Source organism: Lithobates pipiens, unplaced genomic scaffold, assembly GCF_037356315.1.
Source record: "Lithobates pipiens isolate NorthernLeopardFrog02 unplaced genomic scaffold, aLitPip1_a1.2 Scaffold_16, whole genome shotgun sequence".
Lineage (NCBI taxonomy): Eukaryota > Metazoa > Chordata > Amphibia > Anura > Ranidae > Lithobates > Lithobates pipiens.
Genome location: NW_027507748.1, coordinates 450,913,986 through 450,925,053, shown reverse-complemented (window position 1 = coordinate 450,925,053; position 11,068 = coordinate 450,913,986). Strand labels below are relative to the sequence as shown.

The 11,068-nt window shown below is 38.6% G+C and overlaps 1 protein-coding gene across 8 annotated transcripts in view; it reads left to right on the top strand.

The window, feature by feature from the left end:
* HERC2 (HECT and RLD domain containing E3 ubiquitin protein ligase 2) overlaps positions 1–11,068 on the top strand; it is a 232,709-nt gene that overhangs the window by 54,998 nt on the left and 166,643 nt on the right. For 7 of the 8 annotated variants that reach the window (XM_077482785.1, XM_077482784.1, XM_077482781.1 and 4 more), the window contains exons 10-18: positions 1,079–1,252; positions 1,491–1,679; positions 3,103–3,254; positions 3,607–3,764; positions 4,339–4,452; positions 6,239–6,490; positions 7,481–7,674; positions 8,071–8,271; positions 9,379–9,607. In XM_077482785.1, coding sequence (XP_077338911.1) covers positions 1,079–1,252; positions 1,491–1,679; positions 3,103–3,254; positions 3,607–3,764; positions 4,339–4,452; positions 6,239–6,490; positions 7,481–7,674; positions 8,071–8,271; positions 9,379–9,607 — 1,663 coding nt within the window. The remainder of the gene's footprint in view (positions 1–1,078; positions 1,253–1,490; positions 1,680–3,102; positions 3,255–3,606; positions 3,765–4,338; positions 4,453–6,238; positions 6,491–7,480; positions 7,675–8,070; positions 8,272–9,378; positions 9,608–11,068) is intronic. The other variant, XM_077482783.1, reaches the window with a different exon arrangement.

Sequence of the window (11,068 nt, the reverse complement as noted above, 5' to 3'; positions counted from 1 at the left end):
TCCATTTTTGACCTTTTGCGGTTCAACGTATGCGCCTTCCCCTTTAAGGGGCTTAAAAATCCTTTGGTGGGCAGATAAATTCTTATTTAAAGTGCTTGTATACCCTGCTTTGTGTGTTTGTCTTTTTTTTTTTCCCCCACAGCTAAGCCTATAATAAGGCTTACCTGTAGGTAAAATTAATATCTCCTAAACGTGCACGTGCATGAGTTCTGAAGGTCCGGTGTATCAAGCCGGAACTTCAGAGCTTCTTGCAAGAAACAAGGGCTCCTGCGAGCATTCACGGGGTGACGTCATCGCAGCTTTGGCCACTCACATCACCAGAACATGCGAACCAGGAAGAAACGCCGGCGGAACATGTTGGCCCCCCTCAGTGGCGACTGGGTGTGCTGCGGGGCTCTGTTCTAAGTTGAGTATTTCCTAATGTGCTAGTATGCGGTGCATAGAGCACGTTGTCTCGCAGTTATTTATTTAATTTTTTTTCATTGGTTTACTACCGCTGCTTTAATGCATCCAGTCTGTCCTATGATAATACTTAGCGGTGGTGATCATTAAGGAATCAGATAACCGACATAGTGCTGAATTGTTTAAAAAAAAAAAAAAAAAAAAACTTTTTATTAAAAAAGAAACCACTCACATTTTACAGTGCACTGGCTCTGGTGCACTCAGAATTAATGCATAGCTCATTCAGAGTATGCAGCCCCCTTAAGGATCACTTAGATGTTCGAGATCATGTAAGATCATGTCGAAAACCTTAAACCTTAAGTTATCTGACTGGTCTTACAGTGCTACCAGGTCTAGAGAAAAATGAGGACCTGGGGGAGAATGTAGGTCAGCATGACAGCCAGGCGGCTAGCATTTTTTAGAAAGCGGTCAGTAATTGAAGCCTTCAAATTAATCTTACAACAGATTTCCCACAACAGTGAGTTTGTCATTTTTATGCAGATTGTTTGTTTGTTTTTCTTTTTTGGTATGGTATATGGTGTTGCATGACCAATCCTCATGAGAAAGTATATTTGCTCGTTTTTAAGTTCAGAGTTTTTTCTGTGACGTAATTATTTTTTTTTCTCTCTTTTTTTAGATGCTACCTTGTACACTGAGTCCAAATGAAAACTTTTTGAGGTATCTGATCTTGCCTCAGGACAATGAATTGGCCATAGACTTACGGCAAACAGCTGTTGTTATTATGGCACATTTAGACCGATTAGCTACTCCTTGTATGCCTCCACAGTGCAGTTCTCCAACATCTCATAAGGTAAGTTGCCCGACGTATATCTCTTAATTTTCCTATGTTCTTATGGCATTGTTGAAACAGAGGCTAGTCCAGCCTTCACTTTGAGTAGCCTCAGGCACAACCTCAGGAAAAAAAGCAGAATGTTAAGTGTGTAACCCACAGCAACTAATCGTACTACAAATCTTGTTTCTGTACATATTGCATACTGCACAGACATAAACATTTCATAAGACCAGAATATTCTTTTTTTTAATTCTAGGGTTCTTTACAGGAGGTGATCAGCTGGGGTCTGTTAGGTTGGAAATATTATGCGAATGTGAGTGGCCCTATACAATGTGAAGCTCTCGCTAACCTTGGTGTTACACAGATTGCTTGTGCGGAGAAGTGCTTTCTCATACTCTCCAGAAATGGCAAAGTTTACACTCAAGCTTACAACAATAATACACTGGTATGTTGAAATATTAATATTAAAGATATTTTATTACATTGCATCAGTTGAAGCTTGAATAGGTGCTGGTTCACACTTGTGCGATTTTCCAATGCAGCTGGAGTTGCACAGAATTGCAGGGATATCAAATTAATTTTCATAGTGCCCATTCACATCAATGTGACTATACAGTGTGGTTTTGGAAAAGGTTCCTGTGCCCATTTGGTGTGATTTCAGTGTGCTTTGGCTCAATCGAATATGCTAACCACATCCAAAATTGCACTGAAAATGGCATTAAAACACATCGCAGTAGTGTGAACCGAGCCTAAATCTGGAAAGTCGGCTTCAACCTCATGTTTTATTGGTAAACTCGTTAGTGTTTCATGTTGTTGGGTAACTTTATTTTATGTATTTCTTATTTTGTAGACTATGACAGTGTATAATGCAAGATGTTAGTTTTGAGTTCACAGAATAGCTTGAAATAACTTTCCCTATAGTACATAAAAATATAAGATTTTCTTTCTCAGAATCAGGGTATTGGTATAATTTAGCTATAACTTGTGACAAGATTCTTAATCTCTTTTGTATAATGATTTCATAGTTTGTTTTTTGTTTTTTCTAATTTAGTTTCCCTTTATTTCTAACTGTGGGTAGGTCTTGAACATAAACTGTAATATTATACAGCCCAGTGGATGCGTAGCATACAGCAGACCTACCAGAATGTCCACCTCTACCTGCTTTCAATAGGACAATTGTCTGTTTATTCTCTACTTCTTTAAGGCTACTTTCACACTGGGGCTGCGCAACGTTAGTGGTAAAGCGATGCTCATTTTAGCTGCACTTTTTGCCCACTAGTGAGGCACTTTTAACGGCCGCTAGCGATCGAAGAAAGGGTTAAAACCGACGTGTTGCGACTCTTCCAAAAAGCTTTTCATGCGCTTCGGAAGAGCTTTCCCATTAATTTCAATGGGCAGGGGCGGTTTAGGAATGCTGTATATACTGCTCCCAAATAGCCCCAGGACTTTTTTTCCTGTCCTGCAAGCGCACCACCTCAGTCTGAAAGCACTCGGGCTTTCACACTGTGGTGGCATGGGAGGTGGCTTTTCAGGCGCTTTTTTTAGCACTAAAACGACTTCAGTGTGAAAGTAGCTTAACGCGCACTTTCAGAGTAGTCCTGCAAATGATGTGTGACCTGTCGAAGGAGGTTGATGGTGGGCCAGGCTTACGTAATTCTTGCCTAGGTACCTGTCAGAAAAGGGTGTCTCCTCGCAGAGGAAAAAAAAGCCTTTTTTAAAAAATTTTTACAAGAGGAGGATGAGCAGATCTTCACTTTTAAGTGAAGGCCCGCTTTAACTGTTAGTTTAGAGGCTGTTGTGTTACATTGATAGCATTTCTCTTTGTAAAACCCTTATCTGAATTTTCCTCTGTTCTGTCTTTCTTGCAGGGACCACAGCTTGTGCAGGGTCTTGCTTCCCGGAATATTGTGAAGATTGCTGCTCACTCTGATGGGCAGCATCATTTGGCCTTATCTGCCACTGGTGAACTCTTTTCATGGGGATGTGGTGATGGTGGTAGACTGGGCCATGGAGACACTGTGTAAGAAATACTTGTATTGTCCTTGCCAAGTGCTGTGTGATGCATGGTTTGTATTTTATTTTATATCTCAAACCATGTGGTGTGTATACATTTTTTTTGTTTTGTAAATGTAATGCATTTAGAAAACGGAATCTTGTATGAAAACCTATAAACGGGCTTCTAGTAGTGCCAACTTTTAAAAAATGTGTGTGTGTGATATATATATATATATATATATATATATATATATATATATATATATATATATATATATATATATATATATATATATATATATATATAATATAAGAAAGAAAAAAAAAATATCACATATATTATATTTTAGTATTCATTTTTTTTTTGTTTGTTTCAGTTCATTAGATGAACCTAAGCTAATCTCTACCCTGTGTGGGAAGCAGACTGGCAAGCAAATAGTTCACATTGCGTGTGGAAGCACTTACAGTGGAGCAATCACTGCCGATGGGGAACTGTATACATGGGGACGAGGGAACTACGGAAGGCTGGGGCATGGTATGTATAAAGTGTTGCTGTCAGTTCTCTAAAGTGATTGTAAACCTTCACCTCAGAAAACAATCCATTAAAAACATTAGTGTATACATATAGAAAAAAAGAAAAAAAATTATATTATGCATGCATTATTATTGTTGTTTTTTTTTTTTTTTTTTTATAGAAGTGATCACATATCATCCTCCTGTTCCCAGCTGCATAATAGCTGGGGCACACTGATCTTCCCAGTGAATGGCTGTGCAGGAGGGACGTGTCAGGACAAGTCTGATCATTGCAGTAGAGCACTGGCCATAGCGTGTGGTCAGTTTTTAATCAGAAAGCAGGGGAACTGGCAGGAACATCAGGGATTTCACATAAAAGAAGCAATACAAAGGGAACAACAGAATACTTTCTCATACATGTACAGGAGGAATATATCAGGAATATGAAATGTTGGGTTTGCTAACACCTTAATTACTGGCTCATTAAAGTAAATTGTACTCGCTGTGTCTTTCAAGGTCTTTTCTATTTTGGTTTGATGTACTGCACAGTTTAGATGTGACCTTATTCTGTAATGGTTTCTGTTTGCTTTCCAAAGGGTCTAGTGAAGACCAGACAATACCCATGTTGGTGACAGGACTCAAGGGATTAAAAGTTGTTGACGTGTCCTGTGGAAGTGGAGATGCACAGACTCTGGCCGTGACAGAAAATGGTAAGTTTATATATGTTTTTGTTTTATAAGGATGTTATGTTGCCAGTGATTTATTATCAAGAAGGTTGTGTGATGATTGAACTGAGTAGAGATCTGGGGATCCTAAACTTGATAAACATTACTGATCACGCTTTTTAGAAACATGTTTTTCATATAGAAAATATACATAATACCCTATAATTAGTAGTAAGCATTTACATGTGATTATTGTTACGTGGTAAATGCTTATATAAAATAGAAATGCAAAAAAACCTCTAAAATACAATCAGTTTTAAATATATGGTAAATATTATTGAGACTACATAAAGTTATTGTAAACCCCCTCCATGATGGAGAATTTATTCTCCTAATACAAAGATTTGATTATAACTCAAACTCAGATTTTAGTAGACGCCTGAGGTGTTTAGCCCTGGTGCACAAGGCTTTGGTGTTTAGGTCTGGGTGAATAATACAGGCTTACAGGTGAGAACTTTTTTTGTTACAGGGGATTTATGGCTTTTGCTGTAATTTGTGCTATAAAATAGAAATATCTATGTACAAGTTAAAAAAAGCTGATGCTTCCTCGAACAACGATCTATAGTCAAAACTTTTTATTTTGCATAGCACAAGGGAGGGTTATAACCAAATAATCAATCAAACTCCCTGTATGCATGAGGCTTCAAGTTTTTGTAAACCTATACCCAGTGAAGGGACTAGACTTGGGTGATACAGAGATGAAACAAATCCTCCTACTTAAGTTGTACTTGTTAATCTGCGGCCCTTCTCTACGGTCATACAAAGTGCTGAATTTTAAAGCTTGTCTGAGAGTTCAGAAAAAAGAGGGTGGAGAGCTGAAGTTACCCTTTGCAGATTTCAGTGAGGAGAGCTGATTGGAGGGAAGGGACACGCCCCCCTCCCCCTCCACACAGCACACAGGAACAGAACTGAAGCCGTCAAATCAGCTGGAGGTCCCTCCCGTTACTACTTTTTTTTTTCCTCTTGGTGTTGGGAAAAACGTGTCACAAGTGATTCATGCTGAGAAGCAAGGAAGCAGACATAGTGCCACTTTGCACTCTTAACTGTGACAAGTCTACACTATAGAGGGATGTGCTTTACTTATATTTCATGTTTTGAGGTTTACAACCACTATAAAACCTGTAGATGTATAAAGCAGAGTTGTTATACATATTGTAGATTCAGTTTATTGTTGAGTACCCATTGCGCACACGCACACACACCATTAAACAGACTGCTCTCTTAAAAAGCACATAATAGTGCGCGTGTGTGTGTGTGTGTGTGTTTGTTTGTTTGTTTGTTTGTTTGTTTTAATGAGTAAAGTGAAATGTGTCCTAATTTATTGTTGTATGTAGTGATATTGCTCTTCTGCAATCTGTATTAAGCCTATGAATCAAACACTGTCCCTTTCCATTTGAGGTGTCAGGGTTAGGCGTTAGCATTGTGACAAACCATCTAAAAAGACAGAAACGTCTAAAATAGGATCAGTGGGAGTTAGATGGTACTGTATGTCATTACTACTTGGTTTAGAGCTTCGGATGCAAATCCTGATTTTATCCACTTTGAGCTTTTGTGACCGCTGAATTGTCATAGAGGTGCACTGGAAGTTTCAGCTACCTGAAAATGAATTGATTGCATTTGCATAATCCACTGAGACTTGTCCAACCCATCTGTCCTTATAGGCTTTGCTGGAAGTGACAGTTGCAGTGGAGTTATAAAATCTGGTTTCCAAATTTGTTTCTATGTGTTGTTGCATGTAATATATATTAAAATAATTTTTTTTTTTTTATAGGTCAAGTCTGGTCTTGGGGTGATGGAGATTATGGAAAATTAGGCAGAGGAGGAAGCGATGGCTGTAAAACACCTAAATTAATAGAGAAACTTCAGGACTTGGACATGGTAAAAGTGCGCTGTGGCAGCCAGTTTTCAGTTGCTATCACCAAAGATGGCCAGGTCTATTCCTGGGGTAAAGGGGACAATCAGAGGCTTGGCCACGGAACAGAAGAACATGTCCGATACCCAAAGATACTTGGTGGCCTACAAGGTAAATGGGAACGGAAAAGTACAAAAATAAAACTCTTATCTAATCAACTCACTGCGGTCATTCTGCTTTATGATTAGAATTTGCCAGTGACCTGCTTCTTGAAGATTCATATTTGCTTTGAAATAGCTTTTAACATTGCTTCTTGAGCGGTGTCCAAAAGAAGAGCTTTCACTACAGTAGTGCCTCCGATTCCTCCTTTCACTCTATGTGGTTCATATAAAGCAAGAGGGGAAGAATCTGGGGAAATGTATTCTTTCAGTGATTGTCTGAATTGTTTTATCTTCCACCATGATAGAAATGCAAACGACAATAGTATGTTAGATTTTCTGCATCTGTTTCTTCTACTTGGTGCTCTGTTCTAATAAACTAGTAACACCTTGCATAGCTTTTTCATTATTTTCAGTGTGTGATCTTCAAAACACTTATCAACAAACCAAATCCACAGAATCTTCTCCAGCATACATGATGCGGTTTTTCTTTCTCACAACCTTGATTTGTAGGAAAGAAAATCGCCCGATTTCCCCCATCAACACATAAATTGTTGATGGAGTCCTTCCTGTGGACCTGTTGTGTTCTTCCAGAACACAGTGATTATGGCCAGCGGCTGTAGCTGTTGGCAATAATTGCATGTAAAAATCCGATGTGCTGCTTGTACCCAAGTCGATTGATGGATGGACATGGGTACCATCAGCCTGACCATAGATGGTGTGATTCTTGGCTGGTCCCTGCTGAACCGGCCAAGATTCAAACCATCTATGACCAGCTTAACGCTGTCATTTATTTATGGTTTTACAAAAAAGAGGTAAAAGGGTTTGAGGAAGAAGCCATGAACTCAATTTTTTTCATCAGGCTAGAAAATCTCTCTTGCTGAAACCGCTGACCTTTTTTGCATTTGAGTGCTCGTTGCTGTGATTTTAAAAAATTGTTAGGGTGAATAATTTCTTCTGATACACTTCTTTTGGTAAACTGTTTTTTTTTATCTTTCTTTAGGCAAGAAGGTGGTTGATGTAGCTGTGGGCTCTACACACTGTCTGGCATTAACTGAATCTGGGGAGGTATACAGCTGGGGTAGCAATGATCAGTGTCAGCACTTTGATACATTACGCATCGCAAAACCTGAGCCGTCTGCTCTCCCAGGACTGGATTCCAAACATATAGTTGGAATCGCTTGTGGACCTGCCCAGGTATTGATCACATTTTACATGTACAAATCTTAAGCTGGAAATATATTGGTGTCTTGCTTTTATGGGATGTGAAGAGCAGGCTGCTAGGGGTGGGTGCACAATACTGCATGAGCCATTTAACCCTGTTACTCTTCCCATTTATTTAATTTATTTTATTATTAGTGACAGTTTCAGGTGACTTTTTGTATGCACTCTTTTATGATTTTGGTATTGTGTAGATGTGACTTTTTAATGGGGCTCATGATACTCCTAAGCATTATTTTATTTTTATTTTTTCCCCCGCTTATCATTTTAGTATTTTTATTTTGTTTTAATTCATATATAATAACTTTATTAGGGGTTGAACAACTGAGCTGTCCCAATTTAAAAATTAAAACTATTATGTTTTATGTGCAGAGTTTTGCATGGTCTTCGTGTTCGGAATGGTCCATCGGTCTGCGCGTACCCTTTGTTGTTGATGTGTGCCCCATGACCTTTGAACAGCTGGATTTACTGTTGCGCCAAGTTAGTGAAGGGATGGATGGCAGCTCTGACTGGCCACCACCACAAGAGAAGGAATGTATGGCTGTAGCAACGCTTAATCTGCTTCGATTACAGGTAATGACATACTAGATAAAAAATTGCGAATTGAGTAAAATATTTTTAACGTTTGCATTCTTTTTTAGCTCTCACACATCCTTTTTGTCACACTTTTCTAACAATAAATATCCTAATATGCAATATTCATAGCTCTCGATAAGGGATAGGATTAATTAAACCTGTCTGGAATCTAGGAAATGAAGCATTTGATGAAAAGATGCGTTGGGAAGCCACTCTGTGAAAACTGGTATGACTGAATGGACAGTAGATCCAGAGATACAGGCAGATGAAGCCCTATGCAAATCTGTTAAAGTTCAGTTCGAGCCTGACCTCTCAGCCCTCCCGTGTTGCTTATCTCATGTGACTGAGAGTTTCACTGTGCTATAGGGAGGCTGTGGAGGAGCTGGGTAAAATTTGACTTTAACTGGAAAAGTTGACATTCAAAGGAACTTTACTCCCGTGTGCCTACCTGTGTTTGCTCCACTGCCACAGGCCAGGTCCCACAATGCTCTTTCTCTTTGGCATCATTGGGAGCCTGTTCTCCCTTTAGGTTTCTTGTAGCCAACTCTTGATGTTGTGGCACAAAGTTTGCATGTCAGCACTGTTGTGTCCCTGCGGCCTACAAGCACATGTGATGACGATATCTTAGGAGGCTTATTGGAGCAGAACATGTCATTCTCACCTGGGCTACAATAGAGGCTGTAGGTGAAAAAAGACAAAATAAAGTAAATTGTGGGGGGAAAAAAATAAAAATACAGGCTGCTGTTTAGATCTGGCAGGGGAGAGGGGGCATTGAGACACAGTCTGTGGAGTGAAGTTCTGCTTTTAAGCTGCTAATAGTTTTCACATTGGGTTTTCACTAAGCATTGTAGTTATGTAAATTATTTTATTTTTTATTTATTTTTTTCATCATAGTTTTGAAATTGCAAAGGTTTATAAGAGATATACTTTCAATGTTTTGATGTGTGTATTTGAAAGGTATAAATAACCACCATGCCTTACCATTACAAGAAAATTGGCACATCTAAGCTGTTGCCAACCTTTTAAACGCACTTCAAACAGTTACACTTTTGTTTCGTTGAGTAGCACATTTACATATTTGTTCCTGTACTCTATTTCTTCCAGTTACATGCTGCCATAAGCCACCAAGTAGACCCAGAATGCCTGGGCCTGGGTCTTGGCAGTATGCTATTGAACAGTCTGAAGCAGACAGTTGTTACATTGGCCAGCAATGCAGGAGTGCTTAACACGGTGCAGTCAGCTGCACAAGCAGTATTGCAGAGCGGATGGTCTGTGCTTCTGCCGACAGCTGAGGAAAGAGCCAGGGCCTTGTCAGCCCTTTTGCCAAATGCAGGTATTTTACATTGTGCTCTTGGGTATTCCATTTCTGTGTGCAATTAACAATTTTCTTTTACATATCCAAAGATGCATTTATATCATACTGTGCCATACATTTCCATTCCTTATTCACAAACCATAAATGTGTAGGACAACATGTCCTTGTCCTCCTTTTTTTTTTTTTTTTCCCCCTGCTTATTTACTAGAGCTGCATGATTAATCGTTAAAAAATAAAAATCGCGATTCTACCCCCTCCCGATCTTAAAACAGCATTTCCCCTATTCTATCTAACAAGTGCAGAGTTCTCTGCTCACTTCTGACAGCTGACATCAAAGAAATTTAACTTCAGTCTGTAAATAAGAGCAGTTTAACCACTTTAAGACTAAACCTTTTTCTGACACTTTTTGCTTACAAGTTAAAAATCGGTATTTTTATATATAACATATATTATTATTATTATATAAACTGTCCAAGAGGTGAGATGCACTGAATGATCCTGTGGTGCCAGCAATCTTAGTTCTTCCCACAGACTGATACAAGACGTAGAAACAAACGGCAAGGATTGCTGCACAAAAAATGTATTTCCAAAGAATAAGTTATATCGGACACAAAAATATCAAAAAAGCACCAGATGCAGCGGGCGGAGAAGTTTTGGATATATATTGTGTGTGTGTGTGTGTGTGTGTGTATGTGTGTGTAATATATAAATATAAATATAAATATATATATATATATATATATATATATATAATATATAATGGTGGTTGCAGTCTTTCAAATTATTTTCAGAAGCAGTCTTTTAAAAAATTAAAAATTACACTTTAATGCATTACATTTGTTTTTTAAATAAACCGTAAAGTTATGCCATTTTATTTTTTGTATAATGTGAAAGAATATGTTACGCGAGAATCGTGATCTTTATTCTTAATTATAGGGCACAGCAGCCGCTGGTGCTTGCTTCTAGAACTACAGGCTCAATTGTACTTCATGTTTCAAAAGTTGCACTTGCACATTGTATGCCTAACCCAGCAGCACTGAGCTCAGCCACTGTTGTGGTATGCAGATAGGCGCAGTGTGCTGCATTTTGAAGAGAAAGTAACTTTAAATAAGACAAACGCTTCTGGATGTGTTTGAGTAAATAGATTGCTGTATTGAAACTCGCCAAAATTAGTGTGGAAAAACATTATTATTTTTTTGTTTTTAATTCTGTTCCCTAATTAAAGTGATTGTAAATTCTCATGGTGTTTTTTTTTTTTATTTACTTTAACAAACATGTTATACATGCCTCCTCTGTGCAGTTGGTTTTCCACAGTCTGATCTTCCTCTTCTCCCTCTTCTCCGTTTCTGGCCCCTAACTCCTGTCGAGTGCCCCCACAGCAAGCCCCTTGTAGACTTATCTCTATTATTTGCATCTGACAGATTTATTGTGCTCCAGGAAGATAACTTCTGGAGCTCCGACACTGTTCACTGTGATCTC